Source organism: Diadema setosum, chromosome 12 (genome assembly GCF_964275005.1).
Source record: "Diadema setosum chromosome 12, eeDiaSeto1, whole genome shotgun sequence".
Classification (NCBI taxonomy): domain Eukaryota; kingdom Metazoa; phylum Echinodermata; class Echinoidea; order Diadematoida; family Diadematidae; genus Diadema; species Diadema setosum.
This window is the reverse complement of record NC_092696.1, coordinates 33,545,341-33,562,924: the sequence shown is the minus strand read 5'-3', so window position 1 is coordinate 33,562,924 and position 17,584 is coordinate 33,545,341. Positions and strand designations below refer to the sequence as shown.

At 37.8% G+C, this 17,584-nt stretch overlaps 1 protein-coding gene across 1 annotated transcript; it reads left to right on the top strand.

Moving 5' to 3' along the window:
- The first annotated feature begins 7,400 nt into the window (after positions 1–7,400).
- Positions 7,401–9,086, top strand: LOC140235956 (potassium voltage-gated channel subfamily A member 1-like). The gene has a single exon (XM_072315951.1). It carries the CDS (start codon positions 7,401–7,403, stop codon positions 9,084–9,086), a length of 1,686 nt encoding a protein of 561 aa, XP_072172052.1.
- Positions 9,087–17,584: the final 8,498 nt, after the last annotated feature.

Sequence of the window (17,584 nt, the reverse complement as noted above, 5' to 3'; positions counted from 1 at the left end):
TATATCTGTCGACCTCGTGGGCTGTTTTTACCTCAGTAGTGTCGAAGTCGTGGGCTGTATGACTCGTGAACTGTATGACTCATGGACCTGTTTTTAAAGTCGAACTCGTGGGCTGTATGACTTGTGGGTGTCGGTCTCGTGGGTTGACCCCTACTGCGCATTGCAAAGTAATAATCACGACATACAAATTCAAACATAATTATAAATACATTGTCCTAAAGATTAGTTTTTAATTTGGTCTTAAACTCATTAACTATAAGCCTAACCAGTGTTGCAATGGATAAACACAATGTCGGAGATTTCAATTTACAACAAACAGATTATAAAATTTCTGTTCATTCTTTTAGCAATTATTTTCAGTTATTTCAAAACACATAGAAGTATTCATGTGACTCTGCGAAGGCTTTTGTTTATACGTCTGTTTGCCTTTTAATTTGTTTTGAACACAGTAATTCTTGAGATTTAATTCCGTTACTGAATGATTGTTTTGTTGTTGTTCTTGTTCTTAAGTTCCATGGAGTCGTAAAGCCTTCCCAGATAATCATGATGCATTATGAAAACCTTTACACTATAATGTTGTCGGACATTGTGTAAATTCTTTGAATTATGCCACCACATGTATATTGGTACAAAAAATGAGTGATGTTTTGTATAGACAATGGAGGAAATCATTGCCCCCCCCCCCCCCACACACACACGCTCATACACAGTACAATCATGTTTTATAGTTTATTTACACTTTTTACTTCTCTGAAAAAAAAGTGATCTCCTTCAACTCATGACCATCCTGAATTAACGGACCTTCATATAAAAGGTTACTTACAATATCATACAGCACGTAGATAGCATGTATACAAAAGACATATTGCAGATCTCTCTTCGTCTCTTTTAATGCTAATGTTATCCTCCCTTCTTCTCTGTATCTCTTTCTGCTCCTGTGCACAACACGGGGACCTTCTCCCTATTGAATTTTCGATTGCATCCAATAATATGACACAGCCATTCCCCGTTCGTCGCGGTTGTCTTGATGAAATGATGGATATAATATATCACACCGTATCAAGTGAAGAAAAAAAAAATGAAACACGACTGTATTATTGTTAGATCCATCTCTCCCTCTCTCCCTCTCTGGCGAAAAAAAAAAAATGTTGAGGCTGGGTGGATGTTTCCTTCAATTAGCAGGCGACGAATAATGTATGAATATCATGGTTATATCAGCCACATACAGACATAGTGACATTCATGCTTATGGAGGGGACCAGGGGAGGGACGGGGGGGGGGGGGGGGGGGAAGAAGGGGGAAAGGAGAATGAAGGTTGGGTATAGGTGGAAAAGAATGTCATTATGGTATAATGATGTCTGGATGTGGTCGCGGACCAAACCGCAAAGATAATACATTGTATGTTATTATCATCATAGTATAAATAATAAATACATTGTATATTATAATCATCATCATAGTAATCTGGATATAAGTATGTTTCTCAACGTGTTTACGTTTACGTCAAAGTAGGGCAATGATTTTGCCAATCAGTTGCAAGTAATGTTTCTATTGTACGGCTATATACACATTGTAATGACTTCTCAGAAATTTTCTTGATAAAAATGCGGTAATGTAAACATTCAATTAAACAGGTTTTTCTTTAAAAGCATAAAACCAACTGAAAGAAATTCACGTTTGTCAAAGAGAGAATGAATAGATTCCCCTATGCTCGCCTCTCCATAAAAACAAAAGAAAAAACCCAACAACAACAAACAAACAAACAAAAAAAATAACAACAATGACGCTACAGTATAATACTATAATGCGATGGCTCTGAACGTTTTATGGCTTCGATATGATTATGAAACGGATGAATAAATTTGTGCATAAAGTCCATATACTTCTGATATATATTATATTATATACATTAATATATAATGATATATGTAAACATTTATAATGTACACACACACGCACTCACACACACACACACACACATATACATATAATTTATATATAACATATAATATATATATAATATATAATTTATATATATATATATATGTCAGTGCACCTTGTTGAAAACTCGCCCCAAAGAGCCCAAGGTTATGCTGAGCATTTTCATTGCCATGCGAATGCTGCGCACACAGCCTACAGAAGAAGGGGTGTACTGCTATCGATAGATTAATAAACACACATTATTGTGTTGCACCAGACAAACGTCTCCCTCGCTTAAAGCTTTAGTGTGAGTGCGGGATTTTCATTTTTAAGAGAAAGGAAAAAAGTGGGTGGATAAGAAATCTGCAATAACTTAGTTTTGACAGAGTTTTTATGAGCAGAATTATATGGGTTTTTTTTTCTAAATAACGATAGAAATATTGATATCTCCTTATAGTTTAGGCTTTATTGCCAAAATTTGTGACATCTTGAACATTATTTTTTTTAATCACTGCTCCCAATGGTAAACAGGACCTTTAAGAGTATTTTCCCCAGTACATAATTTCAGGCCATGTACGATGTCTGTAGTTAACATAAAAAAACAAAAAACAAATAGAGATTACGGTATAATAATAAACAAGTATTCATGCTTGTTTTCCTGTCTTTTGTCGAATTAAAAGACCAACAAGCAGTAAAGGCTTTCACTATTCGAACGATAAGAGGGTAAACCAGTAAGGCTCCAGTCTGTGTTTTTATGACGTGCACTATAGTCACAAACTCATTTGTTACATCTATTTTCTACCATATATTTCAGTCTTATCACTGAGCGAGCACGCGTACAATGTAAAATGAATTCCACCTTCATGTAACGCATACGTATCACAGAGCAGTCTCACTGTATATGGGCATTTTGCGGGTATGACTTGTAATAGTTCTTTCAAGATGGTGCTCCAAACTAACGCAAGTGCCCCTATGCGTATTTATAGCATTTGAAATTATTTATATCATGATTATGTTATATGTAATAAAAAAAAACCCAATACTTTGAAATTTCTAGCACGCGAGACTTCGGTGATGATAACATGTTTGTTTGTTTGTTTGTTTCTATTTGATATCTTAACTATACGCTATATTCCTATTCGAATGTAAGTACCACTATATTATTTCCATTACAACTTAAACCATACTGTGACGACAATGGTGAAAAAAGAGTGATCCCCCTTTCCAGGTAAACACAGGTACTCAAAAGAAACGTATTATATCATAATCATATTGACATTAATCAATATCCATAGAAAGTAGCAAAATTTTCCTATTATGTCTGAATACGTGATTTCTATGCTTAATGGCCGATCTTTACTGAAAACGCATAAACACACGCACACACACACACAAACATAGTGATTTGAAGGAAAATAGGAAAACCCCTCAAGCCTCGATAATCCTTCAGCTCTCAAAACGATAATAGAATAGATGGTTTCTGGAATCATGATTGCTCAGATAAATATCATAATCGCAGGCGAGATGACTTATCCTATATCTCTTCAACGTCTACACAGTAAAACGCTATTATTATCAAAATTATGTACTCTAAAAATATCATGTACATGGTGAAGATGAAAGGAATGTGCAAATGTACTATGTGCGTGTATGTGTGTATATACATTTGTAATTGATAACTTAAGGATTTGATATTTTGAGCATGAATGCAGTATGATATAGTGACAAGCCATTAAAATGCAAAATTAATATTTAGACTGCCAGGGCTGTACAAAATCATTAATATCATCAAAAAACAAAACAAAAACAAAACATTAAGAACTGAAATTACTAAGTTCCTAGTATTCATAATCAGACGTAACCTGGTTAATTTCATCTTTAACAAAGTGGTTTCGTACAAACTTGTCTTGAATGATGGTAACAATAGGATGCTTAACAATTATCAAAGCGATATGCGGCGATCTATATTCATCAGGCATATAATTTAGCAATCATATCAAATTATTCAATGTACCGTTGTGCGATGTCACTCTCCGGACCATAGAACTGTGAACAACTTTTACCGTTTTACTAGCGCCTGTGTGATTCCAGTAAATTGCTGGATTAATTACTATATACAAAACGATTAAACGCTATTCTTTGTGTACGCTTACACACACAGACACAGCGTCAATTTTATTGTAAGGAAACTTTTTGAGCATGCCTTTGTGCGCGCAGTTGTTACGTGTATAATTTCAAAGAACGACAAGAGTTAAATCCAGTAATAAAACAGCTGAAGGACGTGAGTAGATCAAACATACTAGTAGCTTATAGCCATGACAGTGATTATAATACACAAATAATTGTGACATGAGAATTAGACCCAATTGTATTCCATGCATTTTTTTTTCTTGTGGCAATGCGTTTTCACTTTTCATCCTTTGTTCATCCTTTTATGATTGCCTTGATTTAGAAATTTCAACCATTTCAAAACCTACTTTCATCAAATAAACTTTTAATTCCTCTTAGAATTATACGCTCTTTTATATTTCGTAAGAGGTTTCTCATTATCTAAGAAAAGAAAATCATCATCAAGAAACGTTGGAAACCTCTAGCCCCATCTCTACGGAAACTGCACATCCCTTTATGTTTCTCTTATTTACGTAAAAAAAAAGAGAAATAAATGCGTATAAGAGACTGAGTTGTCTTTTGAAGGTATGTCTCATGGTAACCATAGTTTGCTTTTTACACTTCCGTTTGCTGCTTACACTAAACACGTGAACCTTGCACTATTCTTAACCTCAATGTTTGTTTGTTTGTTTGTTTGTTTTTTTCAAATGATGTATGATACAGATCACTTAGTTTTTACATTTAAGGTGAGAAGTATAAAAAACATTTCGTTTCAACTCCAAGTTATTTGAACATTTCTGAAAAGAATGACATTGCGATGACATGCTGAGATTCAATCAAACATATGGAGGTGAGACAAATACCAATATTGATACATATAAACATCATGAGAAATAGTGGCATAATGTAACATCCTGGTGTTAATAGTGCAATTTAAGAAAAAACACTCTTTTCACCCACATGTAAGCGAATCAAAAGCCGATGATGGACCACCCCTCTAAAAAAAAAGAAAAAGAAAAAAAGAAAGAAGTGAACTTGATGATTACAGTATGAGTGAACGATATAAGTTATCAAACTTTGCATATAGACTCGTGATCTATTGACTGGAATAAAGGAAGACCTATAGGCGACCAGCTTAATTAATAAGAAAATTTGAACAGCTGTTATGTAACAAGTTATGTATTACTGAAAGGTTTAGGACTGCTTTGCTCTGATGATAGACTTATTTTGAATTGTTTGAGAATGGCGCTTAACCCGTTATGTGATCAAACGCTTTTGCAGGACAATTTGTCAGCTACAAACAGGGAATGCAGCCTACCATCATTCTGGGGCCAATCATCAGTTTGATGGCGCCGCTTTACGTAGCTCTTATGCATATTTAAAAAGAAATGCTGGAGTAAAGTATAAGCTTACTAGGCAGATTGTTCTATTTTTGTTGTTATACTTTCTAGCACAGGTTACTTGTAATTTTCTTTCAGCAGCCAAAATTTTCATATAGCAATGACAATACATCAAAATGTCTCCACCCTATACCACCAACAGGACCACATTTTGACACCTGCTACTCACCTTGGTCTTATACCTCTATATGGTGTAATTGGCCTAGATTATTCGATAAAAAACAGCAAGCAAAAGATGAAAGAGGAAAACTCTTCACTATCATAGATTCTATCAGTTGGAGGCACGTGCACTGGCTTACTGTTTCATCATAAAACAATGCGAAAATTATTGAATTCATTTATGTTCTTATTTCACAGTTATTGAAATATGTATCTTTCCTTTTCCAGTTTGGATGTTCTAGCGCTGCCCAGCATCGCGCAAGAAATGCATTATTGTGTGTGTGGCAAATCGCTGCTACGCAAGGCACAAGACACACACTCGTAATTATACATGTGTACACGCGTTTCGTGCATTATAGGGTCTGCTCAGCAAGTCTGGCGGGCATATCATTATGTTCGTCGTACCGGTATTACGCCATCTCGCCCGCCCTAGCTCTGGTACTTCTCCGTTGTAGAAGTCAACGAGAGACTGAAAAGGGGACTGCGAAGGGAGAGGCGACGAACCGGGCCTCTACGAAGCTTGCAGCGACGACGGCGACAGGCGACCGAACTACCTACTTTCTCTATCGCCATTAATACACGCGCTTCGCCATAAGTACTATGGCCTGTGTGTTACAGCGCCCCAGTGTAACCAGCTACCGTAGATAGTAATACATCGCCTTGCGCATCTACCTATCTACCACGATACTTCAGTTGTACGACACGCATTTATGCTGCGTGGAGGAGATTGGGCAGACGTTAGATGCCTGATGACGCGATGTGAAAGTTTAGGGCCTGCTTGAGGCATGGAGCTCGACTCTTATCTCGTCATAGATAGGGGGAGGAGGACCAGTATTTTGCGGTGGTTCATCCACGAAATCGAGGAAGATTCGTGATAGTTTCGCGCCCGACACGAGAAACTTAGAGACGGGCAGAACTCGCAATCACAGTGCACGGTTTCTCATCCATCTTCCATGTTTACATCCAGTGATCATTATTCGCTTGCGGAACAGAGCGAACACAACCCATCACGTACACTCAGTGAGGCTTGTTAGCACCAAACATTCCGTGGACAGAACTCGGAAATGTTAGCCATGTAAGTGATGAAATGTCTACAACATTTGGAGCTGTAATGGGCATTCTATCTGTAAAAGAAGCACACCTTTGCCATTTTTCATGAGTGTGCATTACACTTGTCTCACATCAGATAGGAAGACAGGAAGGAGTTTGAAGTGAGAGTGAGGTTATTGCTTGCTCTTCGGTGATATCATTAATAATCGCAACTGATAGATTTCCCTCCTTTTATTTTTGATTGATGTCATTGTGGTAAGTGAAACAAACCCAATTATTGCCAAATTCACTAGCAAATACACACCTATCCCTGAGGGGATTCAATCCCTTTTTGCATCTGTATGTTTTGTGTGGTTATATATTTCATCTGAGTATATTACCATGTTGTACTCTTGCTTGGCTTAATGCAAGCAAACAGTGTTGGTTTGAGTATGATATTTGTGCACAGAATAACAATTTAAGTTTTGCATTTCATTCAAGAAGTTTCCTTAGCTGTGAAGAGTGATTATAGCTTCAGTTCCCCAAGTTTTACACTTTGCAGCTATCACGTCTTATCGACACTTGCAATTTTTGTTCTATGTCCGCGCGATTCTTTTTTTCTTTCTAAAGTGGAAACCCCCAACCGCCACCGTGTTTAATAAAATAGATTTGATCGAGCGGTGGGGTCTAAACCCCGTTTGGTCTCGGTCGCACTCCAGAGGGTTGCGCCCGTGGTCCGGGGCCCAGAAGGGGAAGCCCCTGGCCTCACCGGGAGGGTCCAAGATGGAGGCAGCCATGGCTGGGATTGAGCCGCAGGGGAACCTCTACGCAACCCCGCAGCACTACCGACGGTCCCTGACGCACTCGCCGGGTGGAGCCAGCATTGGACCGGGCATGAGCAACTGCCGGTCGTTGCCACGGTTACTGGAGCAGGGTGATGACAGCAGCGACAGTGGTGATGATATGGCCAGCGAGGATCCTGGATGGGAGAGAGTGGTTATCAACGTCAGTGGACTGCACTATGAAACACACCTGAAAACCCTCAACCAGTTTCCGAACACTTTACTAGGAGATCCTCAGCGTAGAATCAGGTACTTTGATCCCATTCGAAATGAGTACTTCTTTGATCGCAACCGGCCGAGCTTCGATGCCATTTTGTACTACTACCAGAGTGGAGGTCGGCTACGGAGGCCTGTCAATGTCCCAATCGACGTTTTCACCGAGGAAATCAAATTCTATGAACTCGGCGACGACGCCCTCACAAAGTATCGTGAAGACGAAGGCTTTATTCAGGATGAGGAAAAAGTCTTGCCTAAGAATCTCTTTCAACGTAAAATGTGGCTTCTATTTGAATATCCCGAGTCTTCGCGCATAGCAAGAGTTGTAGCTGTGATATCAGTGTCTGTAATTCTCATATCTATCGTTATCTTCTGTATGGAAACAATGCCTGAGTTCAAAGATTCTCGTAAAATCAGTCAGAATGGCCAAGAAATTACTAGTAGCTGTGGGGAGTCAGTTGCGACAACAGTGCCCACTCTTACTCAGGCGGGTAACATGTCGGAAGCAGATGCTGCCGCGTCAAAGGACGACCTGGCAGCATACTTCCAACAACCGTTCTTTGTCATAGAGACGTGCTGCATTGTTTGGTTCACATTTGAGATTTTGGTACGCTTCCTTTCCAGCCCAAGCAAACTCAACTTTGCAAAAAACGTAATGAATGTCATTGACATCATAGCAGTACTTCCTTATTTCATACAGTTGGGCACCATGATCGCACAGTCCTCCACTGACACCAACAGCCAGACAATGTCTTTAGCCATCCTTCGTGTTATCCGACTTGTGCGCGTCTTCAGAATATTCAAGCTGTCTCGACACTCGCGGGGCCTACAAATTCTTGGCCGGACTCTAAAAGCCAGTATGCGAGAGCTTGGCTTGCTCATATTTTTCCTCTGTATCGGCGTGGTCTTGTATTCCAGTGCCGTGTACTTCGCCGATGCAGACAGCGTAGATGATAAGGGTAAGCCAGTCTTCAGAAGCATCCCAGACGCATTCTGGTGGGCTGTGGTAACCATGACTACCGTGGGTTACGGTGACATGAAGCCAAAAAGTACAGGTGCTAAAATTGTGGGGTCGCTGTGCGCCGTTACCGGCGTGTTAACAATCGCGCTACCCGTTCCCGTAATCGTGTCCAATTTCAATTATTTCTACCACAGGGAGGCAGACAGTGAAGATTCCTCAAACTACTCACATGTGCCCAGTTGTCCGTTCCAACAAACGCCCTCTATAGAGGACAAAAGTGAAGGTAATAGTGAGTTGGATTCGCATGACTTTGTGGAGATGGAGGAGGGGCTACTCGAGTCAGGGAGTAAGAAATCAAACCACAATGGCAATTCCAAATCCAATAATGTTCAGGGTAATTGTGTCAGAAATAACAATCTAAATGCTCTTAGCATAGAAACTGATGTCTAACCTCGTAGCTTATGTTTCTGGACACACGTACAAACTCGTTAGCCATATTTGTAGTTTTTATCTGAAGGTTAGACCTTCTTTGTACTATACTCCTGTGCCGACACATACTCCATATTTAGACATGGGCATATCAGTCTAAACATATAGCAAGTCAAGTTGACACCAATTTCCCATGTAGACGCATTGAACAGAGAGATTAGCGTATCATACAATATCTGTCTTTGCTCATGACTGAGATATGTACACAGCCAGTGTCATAGACCATTGGCATCATATATGGATGTGAACATATTCTGACATTATATATCATCAACAGCATCCGCAAACATGAATTATCGCCATGTAGTGTGACACTGTGAGTTGGGGTTAGCTGAGGGTACTCACATGATAATAGCTTATCCCGTGTGCATAGATACAGGAACCATAGAGGAAGAAATATTTATCATAAGTCATGCTCCTTACTACACAGTATTTGCCTCATGCAATTAAGTCATGTGTGATTATTGAGTGAATTTGATGTGTATTAGAGTTGATTACACAGACAACAAATTTGATAAAAATGAAAAGAATGAATCCTAGGACCTGAGTACATGCCTTGTAACTGTAAACCTAAAACTTTACAATCATATTCCTGTAATGCTTCCCTAGTGATTTCTTTATTTGTAAATATGATGTATTTACATGACTATCACCTCTGGTATATATACACACAAAACATTATACATCAGTCATTATAATATATCAACAAGCAATATATGAACAAGCACAGTAGCCTTTCACTTACATTTGTTTTGGGCAAATTTAATATGTTTTTACTTTGCTCCACATTTTGAATAGATGCTAGGCTAGGTGATTTCAACCCTATCCTATGTAAATACAAAGATATATTCACATTTGTATTACTTTTTACACAAAAATATCACAAACAATGTAGTCAAACTGCATTGATTAAAAAAAAAATGATTACATGACTTGTTTGCACTATGCATCTTATAAAATACAGTCTTATGTTTGTGACTAGGATAGTGTATTGTCAACTAAGTTATTACACGTATATATCATTTTGTGTGTTTTTGTTTTCATGTACACGTAAGATATGATATTTTGTTTTCATCATAGTCATGTATCACATATTCATAGTAATCTACAAGCAGTTCATGTGTGCTTATTTGTATATTTAGGCCCCAAACCACTGTAAGACTTTCACTCAATCTGCTGAATTGTCAATATTCTTCAAATAGATATTAACCAAAAAGCAGCCACAATAACTATGAAGAGTGATCATGCAAACATGTGTTTCCCTTTAACTAGAAAGAGAAATGTGTAAATCACACATATATACAACACACACACACATACAGTGTACACACTCATATATCTTTCACATCATGGATATTGAACTTGAAATACAACATATTTAAAGGACTGCCTGTTTCATCAGGCTACTCTGCGAATGACTGTCAACAGAATCCGATAATGCTTTTTTGCATTCATACAGTATGCAGAAGCTTACAAAATCTGTTCATTTACGATTTATATTTTCAAGTAGACTGTACAACTTGCAAGAGACACGGAGCTGCACAAATGCCAACAAATCACCTGCAGTTGTTAACACTTCAAAAAAAAGTAGAGAAAATCTCAGTTATATAAGGGGATTTATTTATTTTTTCAAAAGAAAGGCAATGATACACATCAAAGCAAGCATACTTCTCTCATTCTACCTCTTTGAATATATGATTTAACCATCTTGTATTAGTGACACTCTATTAACTCTTTATGTGCCATGGTGAAAACCCCCTGTGTGCCACGTTATTCCGAGACACGAAGGTAGTCATGCTTTGAGAAAAAATTCTGTTTTTCTAATTTGTATAACCTCTACAAATTTCTGTTAAGATAGGCATAATAGTAGGCAAAGTTAAAGAGGAATGCAAAACTTTGTTTCGATATGAATTTTATGACGAATCTATTTCCACTTTCTCTTTCGAATGACCAGTTGCTACATTACTGCATAGGCATGATTTTTGCGCATAAAACCGTGACAGAAACTTAGAATGTACGAGCAAATCTAGTTGGGAACACCGCTTGATAGCCAATCACCACATAGAATGCAAGCCGTATATGAAAGGAACAAAAGCACGAAAAACACTTTGATTGTGCCGCGGGATTAGCAGTGATTAGCGATTTATCGATCGGTTTTGGCGGCTTTGTTTGTTGAGCAGAATATGCGAAGTTGGCACGCCGTCGACTGAGCCGGACGTGCGAACGTGGCACATAAAGAGTTAATGTCAGTTGTCATGTCATCCTGCTATGTTTTCACAGCTTTGTCAGAACATGCCACCATGAAATGATGTCTTCAGGAATTGTATGCCTTTCTTGTCCATACAGTCCATGGCTGACATCTTGAATGCTCAAAGAAAAGGCAATCTGAGGAAGCTCGAGGAGAATTTGCACCATTTTTCCCCAAGAGAAAATAGAGAGGAATTGTGATCTTCACTTGAAACATATGTTTTTATCATCTTTGCATAATCAGTGAGAGTTTATCATTGCATTAGAGAGAAACTTAATTTCTACTTTCTTCAGCTCATATATGTAAAAGTTTTGTAATTATGCAAAGATATACTTCACACTGTGCTATCTTATCAAGACACAACTGTAAACCTGGGCTCTGCTTTACCAACATGAGCACTGAATCAAGCCAAACAATGGACCCAAATTTGAGAAAGATTCAGATAAGATCCTGTTGGGAAGGATGCATAGTCAGTTGAAATGTATTCTAGAATGTGGCAAAGTGGACCAAAGATACTGCCCCCTACATAGTGGCTTTAAATAGTGAAATTGTCCTTGACTTCTGAGGAAGGAGTCATCCAAAATTTTCCCTGAAATTGGTTGGATGGGACTTACACTGTAAGATTGACTGTAATGCTACATGTACTTGTAAGTGAAACAGCCCCCCTGGATTCTTAATTGATTTTGCTGGTTATATTCTTTTGACAGTTGAGTCAAACTAAATGTACAAATGTTAACCTGTGCATTACCAAGAAACTTCACATTTCATTGACTCCGTGAAGCACTGCATTTATTTGTAATTCAACACTGATATTGTTATTGAGCAAGACTATTAATTTCCCAATTAGATGATTATTATTGTCACCATTCAGAGGGAGTACATATATGTTCCTTCTCTTACAGCAATTGTAGTACATTCTTCTAGGATTTTGAAGGCAATTCGATAATTCAAAAATTTAGAATTTAATCAAACAAAACTGTCTGTTCAATAGTCATCTTAATCTTATTTTCTTTTCTACTTTGCTGATTGTGTGTTTCCATCTTCTCCAATGTTCATTATCTTTAACCTGTTACGGACGAGTCCTGAGTATACTCAGGCATGTGTCTATGAGAAATGCATGTTGTAGCAAAGTCAGTCTGTCATCAAAGGGTTAAATATTGATGATGAAAGTCATTCCCATTACATTCAAATCATTATTACAAACTACTCTGCTCAGCCTTAACTCATTGAGGACAGGCTGATTTTGCTACAACACACATTTCCCATAGACACCTGCCTGAGTGTACTCTGGAATCATCCTCAATGGGTTAATTCCATGCATCTGCCCCCATCCTTTATTTTGTTCCTCATTATACAGACTGTTAGAAACTGATGATACTGAAAACTATGTTATTCAATAAAAAAAAAAAAAAAAACCACATTGTGATCTGGCTTGTATAATGACAGTCTGTTAGACATGATTACAAATCCTTTGTTTCACTAACATTTGCCAAGGATCAGCTGTACAGTAGCAAAGGTAATCATGGATTTAATGATTATCTACATGTAGGCAGTCTTGAAGTGTTTTCAATTTGAGGACCTGGTGAACTGAGCAGTTTTTCCATCCCAGCTACGATAGTCTGTTACTTAAATATCACTTTGCTCTGAGCTCCTGAATTATGTATTGTTGTTTTCAAAAGGACACACACATACAGTGTATAAAAAAAAAAATCAGGGTTTTTTTTTTCTTTTTGACAGAGTTCAGGGAAATTGAGTTTGCAATGGGAGTCTACTCCACAGTGGATTCCCCTCTGGATTTTGCAGCCAAACTCTGATGGAGGATGGTGTTAGAATGTTGCATGAAAAAGATGTTATTGCATGGTGGGATTTCTGAAGAAGATGATACTGTCTCCCCTTTTGCCAAAGGGTACGGCTTCATTATTTCCATTTTCTTTAATTCCGTCTTGGCTTCTTTATGAGTGGATTTCAACGAACTTTCTCAATTGTTATCTTGAGTGTAGAAGTAGGAATGAACCATCTTGTTATTTCACATGGCAGACTTAGACTCTCCGGCTAGCTGTCTTGTGCTTGCGTTGGTGATTAAACAGCTTTGATCCACAAAAGTGATGTGTTGGAATTACTTTGTGATGATGGCAGCCACCGTAGGATCGCTGAGATGTATAAAATGCATCTCAGTGCATTGGTAAACACAAGATTGCCCTTAAGCACCATAATAAAGCAATTCCTCTAGAAGTGAATATTAGTTATTCAATTTCTTCTCCTCCCAGGCATTTGCCAAATGTCTTGTTTAGAATGACCTTCTGAAACATTGTAGGCTCCCCCCCTCATTCTCGATATACTATTTATCCTTTGGCAGAATTAATATATCTCCAACAAGAAAAATTAGTTTTATTTTCTGTTAGGGTTGGTGTAACCTATAGATAAATTGCTATACATGTAGAGGGAATATATGCTTAAATGAAACCAAAGCCCAAATATAAATGTGATTTGAGTGAAAGTAGAAATATCATTAGAATGCATCAGTAACAGTTTTGGGAAAAGTGGACAATCATTTTTTTTCAAAGTTTAAATGCTGTCATTGCAGGCAAAAGAGACTTCTACACTCATGCTGTCAGACCGGATATCAATAAAAAGAAAATATTGAAATAAAATAACATAGTTCACTTTTCTAGCATAATGAAAGAGCTCTTTACTTTCTTCTTTCAGAAACCAGGTTGATATTATAACCCTTGAAATCTATCACTAACAGATCAAGGACATATCATATAGTTTTATATCTTAGAAAATATAATTTTGTAGCATTATCCTTGTTATATTTATATTTATATTGTTGTTTATAATGACTTTGTGAAGATGTAGTAGTCTCCTTATCCAGTGATGAAGTCACTAAAACTTAAAAATTCTCAACTTTTGGACCAATTGTCCAATCTTCCCCAAACATACGCTGATGTGTTCTACTTATATTGCTGCTTTCACTCCTTCCAAATTCATGTAATGTGGACTTTGGTTTCCTTTACTCAGTAATTTTTTCTGTACAAGATTCTGGAATCTCCACTGAATTAGCACACGCCTCTTCAGGTTTCCCTTGGTGTTTGTGGTTAGATGAGTGTGGCTATGATTGATTTGGATGCTTCTCTCCCTACTCAGTACATGGTTGCTGAGAGCCTAGCTAAAACTGTTCTTGATTATGTATAACATGTTTACTAGCAAGATGCAACTCTTCTAATATTTGGAGCAAAACCTGGTAAAGGTCAAATAGCAAAGCCATAGGTCAAGCATAAATGTTAATAAAGTACTTGGATGTGTATCCAACATTATCATTTTTTTTTTAATTTCATATGGGGATAACACTTTTTAGGCAAACGCCTTAACATAGACCCTGGCAGCACTGGATTTCAGGCCCTTTTCAGGTACAGATCAGCTTCTTGTGAATGATTTTCAGGTCCTTTATTTCATTGTAACTGGCATCCCTGCTGAAATATAAGCCAGGAATTCCAACATCATTTGGTATCTTTTCTACCTCTTTGTAAACTCCAGATTTTACTTCATAGTGACTTTGTTGTGCAAAGAGAGACTTTTATAAAGTCTTAATCATTCATCAACCTTAATACCAGACAGCTTATGATATTTATAACATCATGGTTCCTTATTTGATAGATATTTTACTGCCACAAATATTAGCCACAGTCTTGTGTAGAAATAAGTTTAATATGAACACGACTGCTGAAACTGTTCGGGTATTTTCCATGGAACACTACTTGTAAAGTGTTTTTGTATACATTGGGTTGATGGAGGATACCAGTGGTTAGAGTATCAATATGCGTAGCCTCTTTCCTATGGCCAGCTGGTGGTCAGTAGGCTGGTATTAAATGTAGGGGGATTTTAGATTTCAGTATAGAAAGAGTGAAAGGCGGCAGGGGCATCAGGACAAGCCGATAAATAATTTATGCACAGGAGCCAGACCACACGAGTGCACAACGAGGGGACTGCAAATTTTGACAAATCTAATGCGATAAGTGGAGTTGATTTCAGCTGTGGCAACCGATTCCAGAGCCGAGAATTGACCCACATCTTGCTGCGCAGTGTGCCTGCGATTGTAATGGAATGAGTTACACGAACCATGCTGGATTTGAATGTGTAGTGATCACGCACTGTGCCCGGGGCGTGTGGCGTGAGAGATCCAGCGCGCCAATTCATAGCCATAATGGCTCAGATGTATGCTCGAATTACATGTCCTCTCAATCTAACGGACGCAATTCAATTCTCAATTCTCAGAACGACTTTCAAAGCGAGAGAATTCAAATTCAAAATCATGTTTGTGTCTGCTCGGCTTTGATGTCTTAAAGAACCATAAATCATTTGATTTTAAAAATTTCTTCCATTCAAATGCTGACAAACAACTTCAACACCCTGAAGATAAAACTAGATTGGATTGTTTTTGTTTTGTTTGTTTTTGGTGTGAGAGAGTGAGAGAAGAAATTTCTGTTTTGAGGTGGGGTGTAGACAGTGAAATCATATTCCAGCAACACATCCCTTGTGTGCAAAACTTATAATATTCCCCAAAATGATAATGTTCCTGCAGCAAATATTAGAGGGACTGTATGTAGTGCAAATGCATGGTGACTTGTATTGATTCATACACCATTTAATGCCCTGATCATCACTTACAATGTATGTGGCCAAATCAATATCTTCTTATCTTCCATATATTTTATAATAATTTTCTACTATTTTTCTTCAGATTACTTGCATGCACCCCCCAAAAAACAGCAACTGTCAAACCAAAGTTTTGCCAGTGATCTAATCTGTCAATTATTGCTGAAGTATTTAATATGATTAACAAAGAGAAAATGGAATGCACTTCCACTAAACTTGGCTTAACTCACATGTTTCCCCGCAGTGTCTTTTTTAAATCATATTAGTGAAATCGAAACATGTAAGCTATGCTCAATCTAGGAAAGTGTGTATTCCAGTGTCTGTTGTTAATTGTATTATCACTGTAGGGATGATTGACAGGTTAGCAGTGGCAGAATCTTTGTTTATTTTTTTTTTCTGTGGGTGTATCCAAGTACAATTTAATCTGAAAAAAAAAAAGATTGTAGAAAAATTAGTATGAAATATATGGCATATATTTAGATAATTTATTTGGCCACATATCAGTAGAAATATTCTCCTGCTGTATTCAGTAAGCTTTGTAGAAATATGTGGCAAGTTTAAGGGCAGAGTAATCGTTTTTCTCTAATATCCAGTTTGCTAATGCTTGGACGTGTATCTGCAACTGGCTGGTATGCTGAAACAATCAGGTGGAAGCAAGAGCCTAATTCTGCTTGCAGTATTGAATTTTTCAGTGCGCGATATACCCTCATTAGCACTGATTACCATCGGGGGGGGGGGGGGGGGGGGGGGGATGGGGGTCAAATTCTGCTTCCAGCGTTGAACCATTCTGTTCTAATGCGCGGCAATGGAGCACAGGACTAATGAGCGTTGTATGTTAATGATATTCAATGGGACCATTAGTTAATGACGTGTTACTGTGTTAAGTGGTACACGTTAATGTCTCGCGCAGATACGGATACGGGGGGGGGGGGGGGGGGGGGGGGACGGAGAAGAGAAGGACTTTGAAATTTGTGCTATGCATGCGGTCATGCATGCCTTCACACACTCGCCAATTGCGCACTTGCATGCTGCTGTAAACATGAAATTTCAACAACAACCACAATAGTAGGCCTACGTGTTGTACACATGCACACCCATAAATGATTAGGAAATAAATAAAATATCACATCAGATGCCAGCATCATCTTATACCTTTAAATATTGCTGATATCAATAATTATGCAGTGTTCTGCTGAAAACACTCCCAGTTTTGCTCTTCCTAAAATGTGCACATTCAGAAAGTATACCTACTGTCTGAAAACTAGCCAAATCAGAGGAAACTGAGCTCAAACAGTTCAAAAATTATTGTAGTTATTTTACATGTGCAAAGGAAACAGAGTATGAAACAAGATAGATCCTAGGACAAGAGGTGTCCAATTTAGGTATTTTGAAATTTCAAAAAGACAACATTCTACTGCAACTAACACAGATAGCCAAACTGACAGTCACACAGTTTTGTAATCATACAGTGTATGTCAGCTTTTTGCTGCAATTTTTTTTTTTTTTTCAAAATGTACAAACCTTTTATTTGTTTTTTACTGCATTTAAAACAACT